We start from the raw sequence: 24,402 nt of genomic DNA on the forward strand, positions 1-24,402 counted from the left end.
GGGAAAAAGAATATATATATATATATATATGTACGGCTGCGTCCCTTTGATGTATAGCAGAAATTGACAGAACACTGTAAATCAACTATAATTTAAAAATTAAAAAAAAAAAAAAAACAAAGAACGACAACAATGATTCAATCTTGCATCTGCGTGGGAAGAGCAACCTGTTCCCGAAACAGGCCACTGTGAGCAAATGAGCAAATGCACCAGAATTCACTGTAAATCTACCGAACACATCCAGGGACAATGATCCTAAGCTGGTGGATGTTCTGACTGAAGGAGCCACATCACCAAGTTTTTATCTTCCGTCTCCATTCTCTTAACAAATACTTGGTGACAAATACTTGCCCACGTTGGGCCAGGCCTGCTGGGCTCTGTGGATACCAGGTAACCATCCCCCTTGCCTTCCACAGCCCCCCCCCATCTCCGCCGCAGCAGGAGCTCCAGGCGGGGCCGAACCCCACACAGCACCCCCAGGCCTGCTCCTAGCTCCCCCTGCCTCCCCTGAAGCCCCAGAGTGCCCCCCTCCACTGACTGCCCTGGCCAGGCCCCACCCAGCAGTGGAGAGAGTCTTTGAAACACTGGGTCAGACCACAACCCTCCCGCGCCTCCCCCCCTTCACCACTCAGAATAAAATCCACACACCCAGGCCTCCCTCCCTGACCTCTGGATCGCTGGGCTCGAGCCTGTGGGCCTCGGGCTGCGCACCAGTCAATTCACGGCTGGGTCCTTCTTGGCTCAGGACCCCCTCGGAGGGGCCATCCTAGACCACGTGGGTGGAGAACCCTCCCCCACGGTCGCCACCACCTGGCCCTGACTTGATGGGATTCTCTGGTCACCCACATGATCTGGCGGCTGGTTTGCTTTGTTTACTGCCTGCCCCCGCCTGTGGGCCCTCTGGTCGTCACCAAATCTGCAGCACCAGGCACACAGCACCCACTCCACCCCACCCCCGCCAAGACAAGGGATGACGGAGATTTGTGGGGACTCCTCCCCCGTCCTCCCGCGGTCACAGGCCAGCAGGAGAGGCAGAGGCTCCCCTAACCCTCACCGGGGCTCTGAGGCCAGCAAGAGGGGGGCCCAGGAGGAGCAGGTGGTCCAAGCAGGAGCGCGAGGAGGGGGCTCACTTAACACGTGGGCCAAACATCTCGTTTTATGGGCGTGGGCATGGATGGCAGGAGAGGCGAGGTCACCCGGCGGGCGAAGGGCAGCGTCAGAAGCGGGTCTCCGGATCCCCTGACTCAGTGCCCCAGTCCCCTGCTCTGGTGAAAAGGCTGTGAGTCCCGGCCTAGATCAACGTGAGGCCGTTCAGACCTGACCTGCCCGCAGAGCCTGAGCAGCTCACACCCTGGGGACTGCGGCCATTCCCAGGAAACCCCATCCCACCCCCAGCACCCTGGCTCCGAGGGGCAGGACACCGGGACAGCTCTGCCCAAGGAAACCCAGAGGGTGTCCAGCCCCACATGTGGGGGGTGCATGGACTGGGTGGGGCCTGAGACACCAGATGCCCACTGAGGAACCTTCCACGGCCCGTGGCAGGTACTGGGCATAAAGAGACGAAGGTGAGAAAGGTGGGGTACATGGCCCAAGGGCAGCGAGCGACTGGGGAGAAGGAAGGCCTGTGTCTCACGGTGGGGAGGCGGGGAGGATGGAGGTAAAGAAAATTCTGTCTTGGGGATAAGACGAAAGCAAAGACTTGAACAAGCTGCCCAAGGGTAGAGTGACAACAGCTTCCCGAAGGCTGGCGGCCCCCCGGAGGACGGAGATGGGCAGAGCTTGAGGAGTGGGGGAGGAGGTCAGCAACCTTTGGCTGTGTCTGAAAAAACCGTTTTCCACGCCCCAAAGCACCCCTCAGTGCCAGGCTGGGCGGGGCTCTGAGGCCCTGCACTGACCGGGGTGTCGGCTCCACCCTCAAGGGGCTCACAGGGTCCTGCAGGACCTGTGACCAGCCTCCTGCTCCCTCGTGGGGTCAGCAAGCCCCCCACTCCTTGCCAAGGCCCCTCAGCTCCACCTGCAGCCCCTGCCACGGGCCCCTGAGGCCATTGGCAAAGAGGCCACAGGACTGCGTCCAGCCCATTTCAGCACCCCCCCCACACTGCGGGCCCCCCCAGGGGTGGGGGGCGGGGGATTCGACTCAGTGGCAAATGAGGCAAAAACTAAAGAAACCACCTCGGAATGATTTCCCAGCTCCTTTCTCTCCCTTTCTCCCGCACAGATTTTAATTAAGGGTTTACTTGCAAAAGACCTCACTCTATTTAAGTAAATCCTTGGACCCCTTTTATATTGTCTTATAGATCGTTTGATGCGAGGGCGCCAGTAAAAAGTTAATTATAACTTCTAAACACTCCATTACCAGGCCCTCATCTTCCTCCCTGCCTGCTTCTTCCAAGGGTAGCGCCACTTCATTAACTGGCTCCTGGTGTGCTGGGCAGACCCTCCCGCTTTATTCGACAGACACCCCATGGCACCCCTCGGCGCCAGGCCAGGCGGGGCTCTGCGGCCCTGCACTGACCAGGGTGCCAGCTCGACCCTCGAGGGGCTCACAGGGTCCTGCAGGAGGAAGGGGAATCTGGCAGGATGGCCCACTTGGGAGCCCGAAGCAGGGGACAGAAGTGTGTGAAGAGGACACAGGCAGAACAGACAACAAACAGCAGGTCCAAAATAACAGCAGGGGCCCTGGCAGCCTCAGAGGGCAGGAGTGGGGGGCACAGGAGCTGAGGGTCTCAAATACCACACTGGACATGTGCACCTCACTACAGAGTCTCTGGGGCTGGGGCTGAGATTTGGGAGTTCAGTCTGGGACAGAGTGAATCTAAAATCCTGGTGGACAGCCAGGAAGAGGTGTCTTCGGAGAAGACTGAATAATATACCACCGCCTGGGTGGCTGGGTCTCAAAGAGCAATGTGGTCTGGGGAGAGATGGGGGTGTCTGCGGGTCTGGGCAGGAGCAAACTTGGGGGGGGTGTCTGATTATCATCTGGGAAAACTGGGGAGGGGTCTGATTACCATCTGGAAAAAAGGTAGTTGAAAGGTCCAAGGTTGGCCCTGGGAGGAGCCACCTTCAGTGAAAAGGAGAACGAGGAGCAAAAGGGGGGGGATGGCGAAGGGGGGACCCCGAGAGGGAAACAGTGTGGCAGCTGGAGTCAGATGGGGCAACATCCCGTCAGGTGGGGAGGAAGGGGGGCGGTGAGAAGCTGCCCGTGGCCTCTGGGCAGTCACTCCAAGGCCAGGGCTGGGGTCTGAGGCTGCAGAGGCTGCGGGCTTCTCCAGGCAGAGGCGGGGGGAGGCCAGCCTGGCACCTGCCAATCACAGAGAGTGAGATTTGTGGCATCCTGGTGGCACGGCTGTCACTCAGAGCAAGAGGCAAGATCAGGCCCAGCATTCCTGCCTTGGGGAGGATGTGGGTGGTGTCAGGCCTCAGGGTCCGCTGCGGGGTCAGCTGCGGCCTCTACATCCTGGGGGGTGGGTGCTCCTGGGTGCTCGGCGTCTGATCCTGCCCTCACAACCCCTGGCTTCCACGGAACCTGAACACCTGCCTAGAACACCTGCCCCACCCCCCCACCCCCGTCAGGCACAAGTCACCTGCGGGCCTCAGTTCCTAGCTGCATCCTGGAGACCCCACTCAGCCTCTGCCACTTCACAGACTGTCCCCAGGTCCCATGCTGCAACAAACCACGGCTCACAAGCTTCTGTGTCACGGCCCCGCCCTCCCCAATGCCCCTCTTACCACTGTCCCGCCGAAGGCAATCAGCCCTGCTGGGGACGCGGGAGCCAGCCCACAGCATCAAGCACTCACTCCCAGCCCCCCGGGCCCACCTGGCTGAGCAGGTGTTGAGGATCAGGCGCGCCCTGCCCTCCGGGGGCTGTGGGTCGAGGAGGCCTGAAGACGCAGAAAATTCCCTCTACAAGGTGAGGCCCATTAAGGCCTGGACAGGGAACTCTGGGTGCACAGGGAGGGGCCGGAGCCACCCAGTAAGGTGAGGGCGGGGCAGGGCGAGGGGGGATGCAACTGTTTCCAGCTGGGAGGCGAGCAGGAGCCAAGACCCAGAGCAGGGAACTGCGTCGGCCAGTGTGGCTGGAATGAAATGGCTCGGCCGACACTGAAGCGGGTCGATTGGGGTGTTTGTTTTGTGGGGGACTCGGACCAGGGAGAGGGGGGCATTTCACCATAAGAGCTGCCACTTCCTAGGGGCTTCTCCATGGGCCCAGAATGTGCTAAGCCCAGAATGTATGGGAACATTGTTCTTCAATCCTCTCCAACTCCGTAGGGTAGCTAAATCTCCCCATTTTACAGATAAGGCACAGAGAGGTTGAGTGACTAAGCTAAGATCACACAGCAAAGAAGCTGAAGCAGGGGTGAAGATAGGTTGGCTTGACTTCCGGGGGGAGCTCTTAACCTCCATGCTGCCCCCCCTCCCTGCAGACACGTCTTAGGTGTCCGTGTCGGGAGCCCAATGGTCTGTGGGCTCCACGATGCCTGTCCTTCATCACACCATTAGCTGCAAGGAGCTTCTAGCACATTCTTTTCCATTTTCAGCAAGTTTTGCTCTTCCTTTCCCTCTTTATAGCTGGAAAGCCCATCCTGAGCAATTTTTCAGCTGCTCACTCGGACATTTACAAATCAAGCTGGCGTTTCTATTTCATGAATGTATTTGGGATATTAATAGCCAATGGGAAAAAGAGTCTGCTCAGAGGGGCCCCGTCACCCCCAACCAGCACCCTCTCAGAAACACAGGCCTGGACAGAAGCCTGCAAGTGGGCCCCTCGTGGACCCCGCTCACAGCCACGCTGGGAGCAGCACCCCTGACAGCAAATCAGAGTTGCCTGAGTTTAGCTGCACGTCTCGCCAGTTTGGTGATCTTGTCTTACAAAGAGGCTTTTATTAATTGTCTACATCTCCTCTTGTCTGTCTGGAAGTGGCCCCTAGAATATGATTTCAGGCTTTCCATGAGATCAATGAACAGGGAAGAAGCTGATTATGAATTTCACATTTTGTAACTTTCTCAGTGCGCCTGAGAGGTGGGCGGGACCCCGCTGGCCAAGCAAGGGGTCTCCAGGTGACCTTGAGTGGCTGGATGACACCAGGACTGACCCGAGGCCAGTGCTGCCCCCACCCCCATCCCAGGATATACTGTGCCCCGGACCCCGGAGAGGCCAACATGTCTTTAAAAACAATGAGATTTTAGTGTTGCCTTTATTTAAGGCTGCAAGATTAATACATGCTCCCTATAGAAAACCAGAGGGAAGAGAGAGAGAGAAACATGAAGAAGAAATAAAAATCCCTGATGGGAATTCCTGTCGTGGCTCAGTGGTTAACGAATCCGACTAGGAACCTTGAGGTGGCGGGTTCAACCCCTGGCCTTCAGTGGGTTAAGGATCCGGCGTTGATGTGAGCTGTGGTGTGGGTCGCAGATGCGGCTCAGATCCTGTTGCTGTGGCGTAGGCGGGTGACTACATCTCCGATTAGACCCCAAGCCTGGGAACCTTCATATGCTGCGGGTGCAGCCCTAGAAAAGACACACACACACAAAAAAAAAAAAAAAATCCGTGATGATTCCACCACCCAGATATCACTTCTGGAATATTCCAGAGCCTTTGCCCTCTCTGGCCTTGCTGCTTCACTCCAACTCTGCAATCCATGCCTTTTTTTTTTTTTTTTTTTTTTTTTGGTCTTTTTGTCCTTTTGAGCAAGGCCAGGGATCAAACCCGCAACCTTATGGTTCCTAGTCAGATTTGTTAACCACTGAGCCACGATGGGAACTCCTGCAATCCTGGCCATTTTAAAGTTCATTCCCGGGTGTAAACCTTCCCAAAGATCCAGTGTCCTTAAAATCCCACAGGGCGTATATGAACCAGCACCCTCCACACTCCCCTTGCCCTCAGGGACTCTGCCTGGAATGTTCCTCCGACAACCACCTCGCTCTCACCTCCGTGCCCAAGCCACCTCCTCGGGAAGTGCCACTTAGGGGCACTCGGTCACCATTCCCCGACCCCTGACCCCCCACCCCACCTGGACAGTGCTCTGTAGCCGCTCATCACGAGAACAGTTCTGCCCATCCACTGTCCTGCCTCCCCATCGCCAGGAGAGGGTGGCCCTGTCCCCACCCCCCACCGTCACCCCACTGCCTGGGACACGCTTGGCACAGAGTTCGCAGTGAGGTGTTTGAATCTAATGAATATTCCTGCCAGTCTTTTCTGCGTGTGTATGTGTGTGTGCATGCATGTGCACATGTGTGTGCATGTGTGTAAGAGCAGCCAAGCCCGCTGAGATTGTAGGTCAACCTTTCTCGGCAACCCCACGTGTTTTTATTACACACAAACTCGCCCACCCTCCTCCCTGCAACCCAACGTCAAGGCCCAAGTCCAGTTCTGCCCACCCCCCGCCCCCCGCCGTGGGACCAGCCCATGACGCCCGCCTCTTCCCCAGGGAGAGCCCTGACCTAATACATGCCAGCTCCCCGGGGCAATAATAGCCTCGACACAGCACTTTACAGTTTACCACACGTGAGCATTTCTCCCATCCCCGTGGAGCCTCCAAACAACCTCTCTCCAAAGAGGGAGTCGGGGCAAGGGGAGCCTGTGCCCTCCATTTAAAATGAGGCCAGGGTGGGAGCTCCCTGGTGGTCCAGTGGTTAGGACTCGGCACTTTCACCACCACAGCCCCGGCTCAATCCCTGGTCTGGGAACTGAGATCCCACATCAAGCCGCAGCACACCACGGCCCAAACAAAAACAAACGCATAAAACTACACTAAAATGAGGCCAGGGAGGCTGTGAGCGGTCAGTGGCTGCCACAAAATCACCCAGGAGGAAGCTGACCCCGGACCTCTGGCCCCAAAAGGCACAGTGAGAGGTCTCGCCATCAGAGCAAGCGAGGTGACAGAGAGGAGATGACAAGAGTTTGGCTCCCGAGTCTGTAACCACCTGGACGTAAATCCCCACTCTGCCACTTCCTTGCTGTGTGACCCTGGGCAAGTTCCCTCACTGCTCTGAGCCTTGGTTTCTCCTCTGTCGAACGAGAAGGACGACCGCTCCTGCCTCATTCCCTCATCCAGAGGGTAACACGATTTAAGAAAATACACCAAGGGCACGCAGCACATGCTAACACTCCACCAACACGAGCTCTTTAGAAAGCCACACCTTTCCCGACGCACCAAGGAGTCCGGCTCCGTCACGACCCCCACGTCCCCAAGCACATGAACCCAGAGGTGACTCACTCTGCAGGGTGGGCACGTCCCCCCAGGCCAGCTGCCGATGGACCGCCGCAAGGCCGCCCCCACGGAGGCGCTCGCTCCCGTGCACCTTCCCCCCGGCTCCGTGCTCAGCTCCAGCCTGAAGCCCCGCCCGGCCCCACTTGAGCTACAAGCACTGACACCTGCAAACACTTCTAGGCAGCCAAAGGGAGAGGCCCGGGGAAAGGACCCCTCGGTGAATCCACCCTTCCCACCCGCCCTCCTCCAGCAAACACATCAATCCAGCGCCAGGTGCAAGTTCTGAAGAAAGCCCGCTGAGTTCCCACGGCACGTGGTTCTGACTGCTGTTAAGAGGCAGGCAGAGAGAGTTTCCTAAGACGGCCATAGCGCCACGCTGGCCTGCCCAGGCCCCGGGTTTCCTCTCTCTCTTCAGAGTCTCAGGGAGGTCCCACCGCTTTCCAGGCTCATGATCCTCCCTCCAAACCCCCTTCCTCCAGCCACGCCACGCCACGCCCCCTCTCAAAGGCTGCCCTTCAACACTTTGGCCGCAGTGACCCCTCCTCCCGTGGCAGCTCCCTCCCAGCCTAAGCTCCCAGCATCTCAGGCAGGGCCCAGCCCAAAGTCAGCTTGTCCCTGCAGTTTCCCTTGCCGGGGAGAAGGCCACCCCCAGGCCGTGAGCTGAGACCCCACAGCTCACACACACACACAGCACACCCCAGTGTGGCCCACTTACTCACTCAGCACAGAGAGGAGTATGTCACAGGCTGGGGTACATCAGACACAGTCCCCAGCTTTGGGAACCCTAGTGGGGACGGGCAACATCTGCTTCATCAGAGAGGGTCCCCAACAGCACCCACCCCAAACAGCGGTTCCTCCAAATCACCGGGCAGTGGTGGTAAGAAGCCTACTACCGACCTGCACACAGTAGGTGCCTGGCCCCTCCTGTTCTCTGCCTGGACACAGACCCTTGACTCAGCGTTTTGAGACCCACAGCAGGGGGATGAGAAGCCAGCCTCAGTGAGGGGCCCCCCCAAGAAGCAGCCGAGCCCTGGAGGCAGCGCGGGGCAAGAGGAAAAGCCTGGGGCAGCCTCACCGGCAGAAGCCCTCTCCCGTCCCAGCCTGCACACAGCTCAGCCCAAACAGGGCCCTTGATTAGAATTTCCCATTTGAAAAATCAATATTTAAAGCTCCACGCCTGCCAAACGGAGGGGAAGGCCTTGCTGGTAAATATTTGTCTCCACTGGCAAAGCCGGGCCTCTCTCGCTGCAGCTCCCCGCCTCGCTCCTGGCCCTCAGCTTGCGCAGCTCCCAGCCAACTGCACAGCGGGACGCCCCTGGGGAGGGGGCGGCCGTCTGGCGGCCTCCAGGGGCTGCGAGGGGAGGTGGGCCCGACCCGTACCCACACCTCTGAGACAGGAGGCCTGCACACCAGGCCGTCCAGGGGCCGTCCATCTGTCCCCATGAGCCATGGCAGAGACATTCACTGTGAGTGAATTCCAAGAAAGCAGCTTTTCCCAGGGGGCACTCCAGATTTATGTCTTTCTTACTTTGAAAAAAAGCAAAAAGCCAAAGACAAAACCCTGGGGGTGTGCTTACTAATCACGGCCCACCATCCCCAGGGGCGGCGTGGGACGGCGCTCCCCTCACTGCCTGTACCCACAGCTGCCCGTGGGGGAGCCCACACCGGCCCCCTGGACTCCTGCTGGGCACCACGGAAGCCTGGAGGGCCCCCTCACTGGGGAAGCCACTGAGGGCGGTAGGTGGCTGAGCTGGCACCTACCAGCTGGGTCCCTGCCCTGGCGTTCCTGTTCCCAGACAGACATTCATCATTCACTCATTCAGCTCCTCATTCATTCATTCAATCACTCATTCATCAATTATTCATCAATTATCACGCACTCATCAACTGTTTATTGAGCCCCTACCTATACCATGCCTGGGGGCTGGACACACAAGCGGACAAAAACAAACCTGGGAAAAATCCCTTTTGGAGGCGGGGGGGGGGTCTCCCAGGCCCCAAATCCTACAAACAAATGGCAAGTCACAGCAGAGACAAGTGGTGGAACAGGAGACCTTCCGGGTGGGCGGGGAGAGTGAGAGAGCGGTGGCCTGGTCCCGGAGGTCAAGGACAGTTACCAGGGCAGGTAGACAGGTGACAAAGGCCAGGGAGGGGCCGGGCAGAGCAGGGAGGAAGGGCGGCGGGCACGGGGCGCGTGTCCTCAGGCACCTACCCAGCCACTCGTTGAATTTCTTCACCTCGCTCGGGAGCCCCAGCTCCGTGAAGTCCCCGGCGTGGATGAGCACGTCACCGTAAGGCATCTGTATCGGGTCCGTCCTCGAGTGGGTGTCAGACACGCAGACAAAGCGGGTGTAGCCGGGTGGCTTGGGGGCGTCGTGAGGCACCGGGTCCACCCTGGGGACAGAGAAGATCATGTAGGCCCAAGGCCACCGAGCTGGGAGCCTGCAGCTCACGTCCCACCAACTCAGAACCATCTAGCCCTCCGGATGGGCCCAACCTGCATCCGAATCCTGACCCTCCCGCCCAGTAGGAAACATTTTTCCCCTGAGCCTGTTCCCCCTCTTGGCACGGGAACCCCCAGGGCTGTTGTGAGGGTCAAAGGAGGAAATGCGGGGGGCGGGGGGGGGCTGGCAGGTACAACCTGGCAACTGCACCAGGCACTGTACGATCATTGCAAGTAACCCACTGTTTGACAAGCAGAGGCCCTCAACCATTTGCCTCCTTGCCGGCCCCCAAGGAGTCTTCTTAGATTGTTTTTCCTACTCGCCTCCCTCTCAAGAAATTTTAACACTAGAGATATGCTGCATATCTGTTCGTTTACTGTATGAGTATCTGTGCTTTATAATAAGAGGGAGTTTTTCAACCCCCTTGGGGTGCTACTGGCCCCATCCAGGAGGCACGGCCTGAGGTCCCTTGTCCAGCTGGAAAAATGGACCCTCCATGCTCTGCGGAGCACAAGGAGCATCCAGAGGGAGCCCCGTGAGAGAGAGGGGACTTGGTGGGAACCTGTGGCACTAAAGACAGGTGGCCATGTTTCAAAATGATGCGATGGTCTGATCATGTTTGGAACAAGGGCTTTGGAGGCCGGGCAGGAAATCAGTTCTGGAATCAGAAGACCAGGCTTCACATCCCAGACCTGCCGCTCAGCGCTAAATGTGTGATCTTAGGCAAAATGCTTGGCCTCAGTTTGCTCATCTGTAAAATGGAGCTACCTCCCTAGAAAAAATACTCAGAAGAGCAAAAAGAGCTGCACAACCGTGACGCCTTGGTCCCCAGGAACCCCCGGCAGCCCCCTTGACTTGCAGATAAGGACACTGGGTGGGGACTTGGGTGTCCCTGGGAATAAACGGGGACCATGGGAAGTGAACCCAGCCCGCTGCTCCCGGTTCAGTGCTCCCCCCAAGAACCACACTCTGCCTCCTCAGCTGACTGGTTCTGCCAGGCTCAAAACTCTTAAAAACAATGCAATGACATTTCAACGAGCTGCTCTCTCCAAATGAGTATGCTGCTCGAGGAGTGTTTAAATCTAATTATGCGGCAAACCCAAAGCGGTACCATATCAGTTACATAAATACTTTTAAAGACATCTTTCTAATTATCCTTTTTTTTTTCAGACAATATACTTCGAAGAAATTTAATTAACACCTTCCGAGAGACGAGGGTTCGGCATGCTAATGGGCAGGGAGCACTTGTGCACTCCATCCGCTGCAGCGGCCCGCCAGCCTCTCCCCACCACCGGGCCGCGACAGGAGGGGCTCCCGGGGCCCCTCTCTGGGGTTGGGCAGGTCGGAGTCAGGCCAGACCGAGGAGGAGAGGAAAGATCCCTGAGTCTGATGAGGCCCAGTAGGTAAGTGCTGGGAACCCTTCCTCTCCCCTCTCCATTGACCCATCCATCCATCCGCCCATTCATTCATTCATTCCCCGGTCCATTCAACACAACACATCCTGACCGCCTACTGGGCACCAGCCCGAAACTCAAAGCTGGGGAACTGAATGGACCCGGCCTGATCCTAGGCGGATGGTGGAGACAGACTTGGCCAGGCAGTGACCGCAAAGCACAAGATTTGATGGGGCGGCAGAGGGGCTGGAGGCCAGAAAAGGCCAAAAGGCCCTAACCTGGCCTGGGGTCCCCTGAACTTTCCAAGAGGAGGTGATGCCTCAGCTGGTCTGGAAGCAAATCTCCCTCCCAGTTATTTCTGCCATCCCTCTGTCCTCTGGGTCCCAACCCCCACCCCATGTGACAGACAAGTCTTGCAGGAAGCTGCTCCCCCGAGTCCACCTGTCCTACCCTAACACAGCTGATTGGACCAAGGCAGCCAATCACTACTGGACTATTGGCACAGGAACATGAGTGAGCCAATCAAATTCACTCATTCATTCATTCCGCTCACATACCCTGAGATTGAGAAGTGGCCACCAGGAGCCAGAGACCCAGTCAGAGACAAAGAAGGGAGATACAGGCAGGGAGACGCCACCCCGGGAGCCACCTCTCCTCCTGAGAGTCCCTGTGTGGAGAAGCCCTGAGCAGGCCTCCGCTCCTGCCACCATCGCCGGCCAAGGGCACCCGCATTCCAGGGGCGCTCGTCGGGCTGGGCCCACTGCTGAAGCCCAAGCTCTTTAATTAACTCTGCTCTTATTTCTTTCCGCCCGGAGGCTTCTGAGCTCAGTGAGGATGCAAACTTAATAATCCCCAGAGAAAAAAAAAAAAGAGAGAGAGAGACTCTTATTTCCCTGCACCATCCTCCGGCTATTTGGATGGTAACAAATGCTCAACTTGAAATAATAACAACAGTAATGATATCGATGATTCCCATGGGTTGAGAGCTCATTATGTCCTAAGCACTTTACAAGCATCCACTCTCTCCACCCTCACAGGGACAGTCTGAGCAGGGCACTATGGGTGTGACCATTTTATAGATTGGCAAAGCGAGGATCCGAAAGGGCTGCGTTGCCCAGGATCTCAGCTATGGAAGCTGGTGGGGCTGGAATGTGAAGCCAGTTTTTGGTTCCAGAAACTCATATCAAGCTGAACTGTCTCCAGGCTCTACTTCTTTCATTCAATCTGTGGACAACTGCTTATTGAGTGCCTCCTAAATATCAAACACCTGCTAAGCACAGGACAGGACACCCACAGAGACCACCTCATGCAGCTCCCAAAAACCCTGGCTGTGTTTAGAAGTGAGTAAAAGGGCAAGAAGAATCAAGGACTGGAGAAAAAGAGAGAGCCTACACAGGGCAGGAGAGCTTGACAGCATCATTCGAGCCCTAGATCCAGCTGTGCCTGAAGCTGCTTCCAAATCCGGATTTCCTAGCTAATTACTACCCTTAAGACAATTTAAGTTGGGTTTCTGATACTGGCAATGCCTAACCCCTGAGTGATAGCAGCGCTGTGTAATTGACGCCTGGAAAAGTCAGTCCCACATCCAGGGCCCCAGCTAGTAAGTGACAGAGTAGAATTTGAACCTGAGTCTTCAGAACAGGAACTGAAGCATTTAACCTCACACTTTCTTGCGACTAGAAGAAACAAAACACAATGCTAACTTCCCAGCGATGTTCTTAGGGAACCAAAGAGAAGGGACAGAAACAAATGTTCCTAGTTTGGGGGACCAAACCCAACTTCCTTTAAGTGTCTGCTTGCTGGGGTGGCCCCAAGCAAAGCTGTGATGCTCTCTCTTTCTCTCTCTCTGAGACCTAAAACCTGGCCCCGCCTCTTCCCAGCCTCACAGAGGACCTTCCCACGGGATCTTCCTCCTGGCGGCAGGGACAGAGGACAGAGAACGAAGCCATCAGTGCCCAGACCTGGGCCGAGACCCTGGCTCGGCGACCTCCTCAATGTGCCCTGGACCCTGCCAGCCTATGGGTCAGCGGGGTAAGGTGGGGACCACCCACTCTCTCGGAGATGTGAGAACTGAGAACCAGAAGCCCTGGTGAGCGCCCCCTGCAGCCCACTTCCTGCACCCTGGCCCTGCTCAGGTCTTTCTCTCCCTGAGCCATTGGCCCCTGGAAGGGCAGCTCCTGGCACCAAAGACTCCTGTGGGTGTTGGAAGCCAAGGCCTCCCCCCATTACCTCTACTTCTGGGGAAGTGAGGCACTGCAGTTCAGGGCGCAGGGCAGAGGGCTTGGCCCTTCAGCAAAGTTCCACAACCACGTCCAGGAGTTCCGCTGTGGCTCAGCAGGTTAAGAACGCAACATAGGGAGTTCCCGTCGTGGCTCAGCGGTTAATGAACCCAACTGGCATCCATGAGGATGTAGGTTCAATCCCTGGCCTCACTCAGTGGGTTGAGGATCCGGCGTTGCTATGAGCTGTGCTCTAGGTCACAGACACAGCTGGGATCCCGCGTTGCTGTGGCTGTGGTGTAGGCTGGTGGCTGCAGCTCCGATTGGACCCCTGGCCTGGGAACCTCCACATGCCATGGATGTGGCCCTAAAAAGACCAAAAAAAAAAAAAAGAACCCAACATAGTGTCTGTGAGGACGTGGGTTTGATCCCTGGCCTCACTCAGTGGGCTAAGGATCCAGAGTTGCCACAAGCTGAGGCGTAGTTCGAGGATGTGGCCCGGATCCTGTGTTGCTGGGGCTGTGGTGTAGACCGGCAGCTGCAGCGCCAATTCAACCCCTAGCCTGGGAACTTCCAGATGCCGTGGGTGCGACCCTGAAAAGAAAAAAAAAAAAAAAAAAAGAAGCCCACACCACGTCCAGCCATGTGACTGGACATCAGCCGCGCTGATGGGAGAGACCGCTAGCCGCCTCCTCTCATCCTACAAGTGGGGAAACTGGGCACAGAGGAGGGCAGGGGCTGGTGGGCTCCATGCTGCACAACAGCCCAAAGCTCCTTCCACGGAGCACTGGCTCCAAGGAGACCACCACTGCTCCCCAAGCCCCACGCCCGCCCTTCCTCCCCGCCTCCTCCAAATTTAAGCCCTCCCTGATCCCCACTCTCCATGGGGCGTGCACCCCGCCTCGTCTCGCTCCCCTTCCTTCCTCTCTTCCCATCCTCTGTGCCAGGCTCGAGGGACAGCCCGTGCTGGCGGAGGAGACAGACGCTGGGGAAACTGTCCCACAAATGAATGTATAACCACAGCTGGAAGCATGTGCCACAAAGGGGAGACGCTGAGTGCCTAGATCTGGGCAGAGCAGCCAAGGGAGACCTGGGGTGGGGCCAGGGAAGGTGTCCCGGAGCAAATGACACCTGGGCCAGATCTAAAGATGAGTGGGTGTTAGCAGGACAAAGAGTAGGGGAGGCAGAGGGAACAGCATGTGCAAAGGCTGGAGGAAGGATGGCAGAAGAGACAGACGGATCTACCGCATCTGGAGCCCTTGAGGAGAGGGTGCGGGATGGGGCCTGAGGACGGACAGAGCCCAAGGGAGGGCCTCCCTCCCACCGTGCCCCCTCAGCCCCTCCAGGGTTCAAGGCTGACCTGCACTGTCTCCTGGAGACCTCTCAGCACAGGGACGGGCAAGGGGCCACCGCGTCCCTTCTGAAGCCGCAGACTCACCTCTAGAGGGGGTCAGCACGCCAGCCTGGCACAGCAGGGAAGGCTGGGGACAAGGCACAGAGGGGCTACTCAGGCCCGCACAGAGCCGTGCTCCCTGCCCAGCTACCTTCTTCAAGGACCCTGCACAGCCCGACCTGCCTGGAGGGTCTTTAAACAGTTGGCTTTAGTCTCCACTGATAGAACTCCTTTTTTATTTCTTCCTAGGGCCGCACCCGTGGCATCACCCACGGCATGTGGAAATGCCGGGGCCTAGGGCTCTAATGGAGCTGCAGCTGCGGCCTACACCACGGGCACAGCAACGCCAGACCTGAGCCGCCTCTGCCACCTACACTGCAGATTACAGCAACTTTTGATCCTTAACCCACTGAGCAAGGCCACGAATTGAACCCACATTCTCATGGATGCTAGCCAGGTTCTTAACCCACTGAGCCACAACGGGAACTCCAGGACTCCTTTTAAAGACCAGGAATTGCCACACCAGGCACCAGCTCCCAAGACACCTAAAGGCGGACCCCCCGGGTTAGCCTGTCCTTCAAGCACTGCGCTTGCCTTGTCGCTGAGCACCAGGTCGCCCAGGACAGAGGGGCCGGTGCCCAGAAGGGCTCTCCCCAGGCCACCGCAGGGCTTCTTGGGCCCCAGGATAAGGGGTCTTCAGTCTCAGGGCCCCAAACCTAGAGGCCCAGATCCAGACATGCATTCCTCAGGCAGAGGTGGCCTCACGTCCACCAGGGCCTCTAGGGGCAGCTGCATAAGTCCCAGGGCTCAATCTGGGGCCAGGCATGGACCGTCCCTGCTGTTATCAAATATAAATTGTGGGCTTATTAAATAAGGCTCCTCACTCCCTCACCCCAGAGACAAAGCCGGGCGGTGATAAACCACGGGTCAGGAAGTGGCATTCAGCGCCCGGCATCTCCCTCAGTGGAAACGTGCCATGGAAACCCGCACCCTTCCCCAACGCAGGGTGTGCATTGAAAGCAGTAGGGGTGGGAGGGAGCAGCACCCCCCACCCCAGTCCCGGCACGGCCCCGCCTTCACCCGGCTTTGTGCAAAGTCGCAAAGCCAGGGTGACCTGAGCGGGCAATGAGAGAGCACTGGGCAGGGAATCCAGAACCGGGGCTCACTGCTCGCTCCTCCCAGGACTCGCCCCGAACCCTCAGCTGCCCCCCCAGCCCCACTGCCTACGGGAGCCCAGACCCTGGCCTCAGGAGGGGACAGCACAGAGCAGGCTAGGAGGGATGGGGGTGGGACAGGCCCCTGCAAGTCTGCTCTGTCCGCTCCAGCTGAGTGACGAATATCGCCACCAGTATGACCCGCTGCTGCATTCTCACGGCTTTTAGGACCCGCTGGAGGGTCTGCTCAGCATGGGCAGGGGTCTGTCTCTGATCACTGCCTGGCACCTGGCCCAGCCAGCCTGTACTGACAATGCCCTCGTCCCCATGTGGATTCACCTACTTAATCTTAGATGAGCAGCATTACGTAGATGGGGAAACTGAGGCATCGGGAAGACACCCCGCAAATAAGTGGCAGTGCCCGAACTCGAACCCAGGCAGGTGAGCTCGGAGCCCATGTTCCCGACTAACACGCCGAATGGATGGATAAATGAATGAGCAGGGATGTCCAGCTGTTACGTGGGGAAATCACCCCTCTCCCATCTGGTCATTCAGTGCCCCTCCTCGAGACACAGCCTGGCCCGCGGGACCCATGCCACTCCTGCCGGGGACACGCTGGCCCAGCTGGGCATTTCTGCACTTTCCAGCCCCCTCGCTGCTCAGCCCTGCGGCTCCTTCTGCCCGCTTCCTCCTCAAGGCCCCTCCCACCCAGCCACAGACACACACCACCCACCTGCTCCGCCTGAGGGCCCAGTGCTCCCGCCCGTTCCTTCTCGCATCCGGGGACCTCAGGCTCTGGAGGACCAACTCCATCCACAGAGGAGAACACCCAGACAGAGCAGGCCCCTCCCTGCAGCCGCCCTGCCTGGCCTCAAGGTCCCAGAGACCCAGGAACAGTGTGTCTGGGATGCAGGGCCTTCTGCCCTGTACCAACCCACCCATCTGGCTCCATAACAGACATGGGAGGCAGTTTCCCAAAGAGAAATCTCTCTCCCCCAAGAAAAGATAAGCAGCACCTAACGATGCCAGCCCTGCAGCCCCCAAGGAAGCAGGCATTTTCCAGAGCAAGCACGGCAGGGAGGAGGGTGTACCCAGCGCTGGAACCCGCCCCCAGGCCTGGTGCCCACCTGCTTCGCGAGCCCCTTCCTCCTGTGAATTCTCTCTCTGCTGCACCCTCTCCAATAGGGGACCAGCCCTGAGGGCACCACCAGCAACACGAGGCAGCAACCTGCCCACTCTGCCGGGCCCGGGAGAGGGAGCCGCCCCCCACCCCTGTCATCTTCTCTACACAAGCCACATGCCACATTCCTCCAACTCCCTAAAGGGCCAGATGCTAGTTTCCCACGTGACCATTGCTCCCCAGAGGTGGTGCCCTTGGCCCTGGAGGAAGCCAGGGCCAGGTCCTTGAGGGGGTGGGGGGGGCGGGAAGAGCATCTGACCCAGCCTGGTGAGCCTCCCCATCACAGCTCTGACCTCCCTGTACAATTGAGGGGGCATGGGGGGCTCCCCCCTCATCAGACTTGTCAGTGACCAGACCCAGCACCAGGGCCCCCCCACAGGGGTGGAGGGAAGGTTCAACAATGGAGCAGACAAATGCCTAAACTCTCAGATGGAGCCACATACACGTGTCCACAGACGTCACAGCAAAAGGAGGCTAAGCGGGGACAGGGCCCTGGGCTGCAGTGGGTGCCAGCTCTGGTGCGTGCCAGCTGTGCGGGCGCCCGTGGGTCACCTGTCTGGGTCTCTGTTTCCTCATCAGGTAAGCCCTGCAGGGCAGCGCTGGTGGGAGGGGCGGCAGGGACAGAGGAGAACTTCCAGCGCCGCAGGCAGCCACTCTAGGGGCAGGGGCAGGGATTTACCTACCTCCGCCCTGTGCCACCTGCACTTCTCTGGACGGCAGGGAAAAGTCCAGGGATTGAGATGGTTCCACCTGTGCCCGGCAGCCCTGCGCCTATGCTCCCTCCGTGGCCTCCTTGCTGAGGGCCCCCCGCCACCCCCCGGTATTTTCCATCAGCTCCAAAGGTGGGCTGCAGAGCTCCCTAGTCGTTTTGGAAAGCATCTCTGCTCTTTCGACAGAAGCACAGGGGGTTCTGGGCAGAAGGGAGGCGGGGCAGCCAGGCCAAAGCCAGGGTCCCCTGCCTTGGGGCCTGCAGCAAGTCCCGTCCCCTCTGGGCCTCAGTGTCCCCATCAGCACAACGAGGACCACGCGTTAGACCAGGGGTCATTCACCCAAATACCAAGAAGGGGCGGCTGGAACTCAGCCCCCCAGAGGTTGCCACGAGGACACGTGAGCCTGGGGTTGCCAGGCCTTGGGGTTTCGCACGGCAGAGCCAGAAGTCTGGATTTTTACAGGCAATCACCTCGTTCTTCAATATTTGTAAAACATTCTCCCGGCCAAATGAAACACGACTCCGGGCCAGGATCGGCCCACAGACCAGCCCTCCGCACCTTCTCACCCAGCCCTCCCAGCTCGGAGCGCCGCTGGTCCTGGGCTTCCAGAACCTTCGCCGTCAAGGAGCCAGGGGACACACCCAGCCCTGCCCCCGCTGCCCCCGTCCCGCCCCCCGCCTCCCGCTGCCCACTCACATCTGCACGTGGGGTGGCTGGAAGCGGCCCTGGTTGATGTTGTAGAAAGTGAAGGCCTGGGTGGGGTTGGAGCTGTACTCGTCCACCTCGATGATGAGCCGGCTGTGCTGGTGCCGCCGAGCAGCCATCACGTGGGACTGGGAGAACGCCATGCCCAGGCCGCAGGGCAGGAGGGCCAGCGCCTCTGCCTTCAGGACGCCGGGGTCCCACCTAGCGCGCCACATGGACCTCGGCTGGCCGCCCGGGCATCTCCTGCCGCCACCGCTGCCCCCGCCACCGCTGCCGCCGCCGCCGCCGCCGGCGCCCGGCCCCGAGCCAGACCTGGGAACAGACTGAGGAGACGGAGCAGAACCGTGCGACAGTTAATCTGTTTGGGATTTGCTTTATTTAATGTCACATGAAGATTTAGAAACAGGGAGGGGGGGAAAAAAACACAGTCGTACAGCTCAAAAACTCATTACAAATCTTTCCAACTCAGCAGTTTGATGAATATACTTTGGTAAAAAGAAAAAGCAAGGGAGGGAGAGGACCAAAAAAAAAAAAAAAAAGAAAAAAAAAGCCACAACGCTGCGGACGGATGCATGCATGGTTCAACATGTTTAAATACTTAAGACTTTTTTTTTTTTTTTTTTGCCTTCCACAAAATCCTCCAAAGCCCACAGAGTGACCGTGAGATGGGGCAGACAATGGCTGGTATTCTGTAAACAGGTAAGGTAGGTTTCACTTTTCGGAACTGGAGAGTAAGAAAGATTCACCTCCAACCACACCCCCTCTGCACAGACCCCATCCCCCCACCCCTCCATCCAGACACACACACTCCTACAGGGCCCCACACCCGCACCCTACAAGCCTGAGCAGGTGGAGACAGCATGGGCGCAAATTCCTCCATCAACATCCTTTTGGCCTAAAGATATCTTTGAGCAGTGCCCAGAGAAGGGTTTTTCCCAGAAAGACTGCTGTACACCAACTTGGCTCAGGGGGTGGCCGGGAGAGGGGATCTACTTTAAAAAAAAAAAAAGAAAGAAAGAAAAGAAACCTTCCCAAATGCCTTATAAGGATCTCAGGAATCTCTGATGTTCCAGTCAAACTTTGAGTCCACTCAGAATCACAGCTTACAAATGCTGTGTGTGTGTGTATATACATATATTTTTTTTAACTTCTTTCATCGGAAAATGCACTTTGCATTTGTAGTTACTGGATTAAAATGTCCCTTTTCTTTCTTTTTTGGCCTCACTCTCGGCATGTGGAAGTTCCCGGGGGCCAACCTGAGCCACAGCTTCAACCTGAGCCACTGCAGTGCCAACACCGGATCCTTAACCCGCTGCACCACCCGGGAACTCTTAAAGTGTCCCTTTTCTGATTCCAACTTGGCTACGTGGAATCCTGGAAACAGGGGCCCAGGGTGACTCCATCCTAGCCCAGCACGCTCACACACCTGCCGCAGCGGCCAACGCTTCCTCAGAGACCGTCTTTATTCTTGTTCTTTTCCTTATTTTTTTTTTAACTATGTAAATAGGAAATGCCTCAAAGATTTGTTTTCTTTCAGGTTTCGGTCATTAAGGCCCTCCGACAATTCCATTTGTACCGCATTTAACCAAGGAGAAAATAACATCATTGAAACTATTCCTGGACGGTCACACCCCAGTCACGTTAGACGAAGAAAAATCCCCTTTGCTTTGCACGTGGAAGAAGAATTGACGCAGTCAGAAAACAAATTAGATTAGGAAAATGACAAAAAATTAGAGACTGGAGAACATTTTAATTAGATGCAAAGGAGAAATGGATTATTAATTTTTTAAAATCCCAACGATCATGCCCATACAAGGTGCAATAAACAGCAGCATCCTTCTGCCCTCCCCTCTTCCTCCCCCCAAACTCCATCCTGATTCACAGCACACCTCCCTCCTCTCCACTTGGGAAGATAAGAAAAAAAAAAAAAATCATCGTTTTCCCTCCGGGATGTACTTGCTCTGGTTCTTTGTCCTGTTAATTGTTTCTAAGCGAATCGGGTCTCCCGGTGGACGCCGTGGCAGGATGCTGAGGTGGGTGAGTCAGGGTGTCCTGGCTTTGGCGCCTGTGCCCGTCCTGTTACCCCTGGGAGAGGCCTCGGGGAGCAGACGCCGAGGTCCAGGGTCCCCAACAGCCCAGATCTGATCAAAGGTTTGAGTCCCAGCCTTGGGCTGACCTGCTGTGTGACCTTAAGCCAACTTGCTAATCTAAGTCTCAGCTTCCTCTTCTGGCAAGTGGGGGTGGTAACAGTAACACCGCCTCCCAGGGCAGCTGTGCTTTAAAGGAACGGGAACTCTGAGCACAGCGCCTGGCAGGGACCCAGGAGCCGGCTGACATTCGCCGTTACTACAGACATCACTATTCGGTCCACCTGGACACCTGCTATGTGCAGGTGCTGCCCAGGTAGCGGGGCACCTGTGGTCCAAGGGTGTCCAGTGTGAGCAAAGAGGGCAACCCCAGGAGTCCCGAAGAACCCAAACAGTCTCACATGCAAGCTGATCCCATCCAGCCCCTGCTCCAAGTCCTCACCGTGGCTCCCCGTGGCTCCTGTTGACTGCCTGTGACCCGTGAGCCTTGCCCACACTCCAGCCACACAGCTCTGTGCCCAGGGGGCGCTAGTGCCTGGAGGCCCCCAGCTAACGGGTGCTGTGAGCAGGTTCAGAGCACGGCACGCACACGCTTGGCAAAGAGCCCTTCTCTAAGGCTCACCACCCACCTATGAGATAGGGGCTCGGGTTCCTAAGCCTCCCGTTCTGCAGATGAGAAGGTATGTCACAGAGAAACGAAGCCTGTCGCCAAGCCCAGCACACGGAGAGTGGGGCTGAGGTCTGGACGCAGGCAGCCTGGACCGCAGCTCACCCCTCAACAAAGCCACTCTTTCCTCTGAGAGGCCTCGATCAGGGCGCTCATCCCAGGGTCCCACGGAGAGCCCGGATGTCCCCTGGGGGTAGGGCCTGGGTGTCCCTTGCTCACCCCAGTACAACTCTGCCCTGAGCAAATGGCTTAACCTGCAGGGGCTGTTTCCTCATCCACAAAATGGAGAGAAAAAGAGTACCCACCTCATACAGCCGTGACGATTAGATGAGGTGACACATGTAGACTGCTCACCACTGAGCCCAGGACACAGTACACGCTCAAATATGTTGCTGTCATCATCGTCACTGTCATCATCACACGCCCCAGGGCCTATCACAGAGGCTTCACGAATACCGAATTAGTGAATGAGTGGAGGCAGGGAGGGAGGGGTGGAAGGATGGAGGAATGAACGGATGGATGCAGGGATGGGAGAGGGATGCAGGGAGGGATGCAGGATGGATTCAGGGACAGAGGGATGGGGAAGGGATGCAGCGAGGGATGCAGGGATGGAGGGAGGGATTCAGGGATAGGAGAGGGATGGAGGGAGGGACTCAGGGATGGAGGGAGGGATGCAGAGCAGGTGTACAGCTAGTCTCTTCCCCTATTGCCCAGCACAGGCCTGAGGGTAGAAAAAGGGCTCAGCTAAAGGTTTAAGAGTCATCACCTCTCTCCCCTCACCACCCTACAATCCTGCAAGGCGGCTGGCCAGGCTAGGCACATCCCTTGTGAGAGGAGGGGTCCAGGACCAGCCACCCATCGCTACCCGCAAGGAGCGGGCACCTGCATGCCCTGCGGCCAACCGCAGTGGGGGAGAACCCTGCACCGGGGGACTCAGCCAGAAAAGGCAGGCGGCAAGGCGTCCCGCGAGGCGCTCCACAGTGAAATGCTGCATTTCACATAAAGAGGGTTTGCAATGGGCCCTGCGCAGAGAAATCAGGGGAACTGGGAGCGCAGAGCCTTCTTTTAATACCCATTTAATATTTATGGAGCCGCAGCAACATCAGCCACCGTGCCGAGAACACAGCCGATCCACGGAGGGGGAGCAGCGATTCCCGAACAAACAGCTCTTAGCTGAGAAGCACAGACACCTGGTCCACAAAACAACATGGCATGCAGGCAACGCGGGGCGCGCTGGGACCCGCTGTGGGGAGACACCCCCCCCCCCGCGGCTTCCGCCCTGGCTCTCGGTCCAGCAGAGTGACCTTGAGCAAGTCACACATCCTGGCCTGGCCACAGGTGTCTCTCCCGTGCCAGTGGGCAGGAAGGAAATGGGACCACAAGGAGGACGGTGGAGTGGATGGATGAATGCTCTTACTTATTCAACACATGTTTACCTTGGCCTTACACGCTGGCACTGTTCCAGATGCCAGGAGCAGTGAAAGAATCAACAGGTCACTGCCCTCGAGGAACCAGAGTGGGGGGACAATAAGGCAAACGGGTAAGGAAATAGAAAAGATGCTTTCAGATAATGCTATGTACCTGGAAGAAGACAGGACAGGGAGATGGAAAAATGGAAGATGGGGGAAAGGAGGGTTGTTACTTTAAATCGGCGACCCAGGAAGACCTGTCTGAAGAGGTGACATCACCTCAAAGGTCAATGCTGAGAGAACCAGCCACCTCCAGACTCGGGAAAGAGAACCAAGGCAGAGGGAACAGCAAGTGCAAAGGCCCAGAGGCAGAGGCGGCATCCGTAAGTGGTCTCACTCATGTGACTACTGCTGTGGGCCGCCGGTGGCCTTCTGCAATGCAGAAGGGCCTGGACTTTGAGGTCAGCGGAAGCGGGGTTCAAATTCAGGGCTGCTTAGCTGTGGGACCCTGGTCAAGTCACTCAACGTCCCTGTGCTTCCGCTTCCTCACTGGTCCCATCAGGAGGTGACAGCAGGGATAAGCCTTGTGCCTGCCCCTCCACAAAGGTCCATGCAGCCCAGATTGGGAAGAGTTGATATTCTCAAAATTTCTGGGTTGAAAAATTCTCATTGAAAAACCCCATTTTTCAGGGCTTGGTTTTCAAAAGTCTTATTCTTTTGCAAGGCGGCGTCTCTTTCTGTTTTCCCCTCCAAGGCACTTTTTTGTTGGTCCTCAGGAGCCGTGAGTTGAGTCAGGCCAAGAGGAAGTCAGGCCTGGAAGATGGGGCACCAGGCGGCACGGAGCAACTGGGAACCCAGAGGATGGGAAACTCACACACAGGGCAGACGCCCACCCCGGGCCACAACCTTGTCTGGCCTCCCAGCCGCATCACCAAGGCCACACACCACATCAGACTCTTGCCATTCCCTCCCACCGGCTGAATCTCGCCAGGCGCGTCCTGCTGCCCTGATGGAAAGCGGCCTCCGTGGCACCACCCTCGCCAAGGTCTTCACTGCGTTTCCCTGGCACACTGGGAGTCCCGCCTCTGAGCCTTCGCACACGCTGTTCCCTCTGCCTGGCAGGCTCTGCGCTGCACCCCCACCTCTGCAGGCACACGGGTCCCCTGGCTTGGGGCCTCAGGGAGGTGTTGCCCCCAACCTCCCCAGGCTGGGTTGGGCACCTCTGCCCACAGCTCCCCAGGGTCCCGCTCACCAGAGCCCCCAGAGTCGATGTCTTTCGTGTGTCTGAGCTGAGAAGCCAAAGGATAAGACAACAGGTGAACAAGTGCGCGAGGGGGTGAGAGAAACCGCACAGGCCCCGAGGTCTCAAGCCCAGACTCCAAAGCAGCTTTAACCTCCTTGGATCTCAGATTTTTCATCTATAAATCCGCAGGTGCCAAAACCTCCCTCCTAAAACCTCTGGATAGGAGCGAGCACACAGTAGGTGCTTCACTAAGCATCTTTTCCACTGGAATGGAAATTCATTTTCCTAATGAAGCCCAGGAGCTCCGCTTGGAATGTCCAAGAACAATGCAGAGATACTCAGATAAGCAGGGGGCTCCCGGCTCCAGGCCTCCCGCCCCATCCCTGGGCAAGTGGGTGGCCACGACTTCCCAGGGTGGTATGACTGAACACACCCAGGACCACCAGCCCTTGACCAGTTTTCCAGGCAAGGTTTGCTACTCTGTCACCCACAGCGGTCACTACAGGACACCGGCCAGCCCTGAAACCCCCACTGCCCCCACTCTGGGGCAGTCCCTGTTCTGGGACCCAATGACTCGGATGTGAA

The 24,402-nt window shown here is 57.5% G+C and overlaps 1 protein-coding gene across 4 annotated transcripts in view; it reads right to left on the reverse strand.

Moving 5' to 3' along the window:
• MPPED1 (metallophosphoesterase domain containing 1) overlaps positions 1 to 24,402 on the reverse strand; it is a 78,634-nt gene that overhangs the window by 47,305 nt on the left and 6,927 nt on the right. For 3 of the 4 annotated variants that reach the window (XM_021091407.2, XM_084955056.1, XM_084955058.1), the window contains exons 2-3: positions 18,403 to 18,734; positions 9,425 to 9,606 (exon numbers count right to left, since the gene is read on the reverse strand). In XM_021091407.2, coding sequence (XP_020947066.1) covers positions 9,425 to 9,606; positions 18,403 to 18,626 — 406 coding nt within the window. In that variant the 5' untranslated portion in view covers positions 18,627 to 18,734. Of the gene's footprint in view, positions 1 to 9,424; positions 9,607 to 18,402; positions 18,735 to 21,470; positions 21,524 to 24,402 lie in introns of those variants that run through there. The other variant, XM_084955057.1, reaches the window with a different exon arrangement.

The sequence above is a fragment of the Sus scrofa genome, chromosome 5 (assembly GCF_054392235.1).
Source record: "Sus scrofa isolate SSC_HxYL_T2T_F1_AM1 chromosome 5, Sscrofa_HxYL_maternal_Yorkshire_Landrace_v2.0, whole genome shotgun sequence".
Classification (NCBI taxonomy): domain Eukaryota; kingdom Metazoa; phylum Chordata; class Mammalia; order Artiodactyla; family Suidae; genus Sus; species Sus scrofa.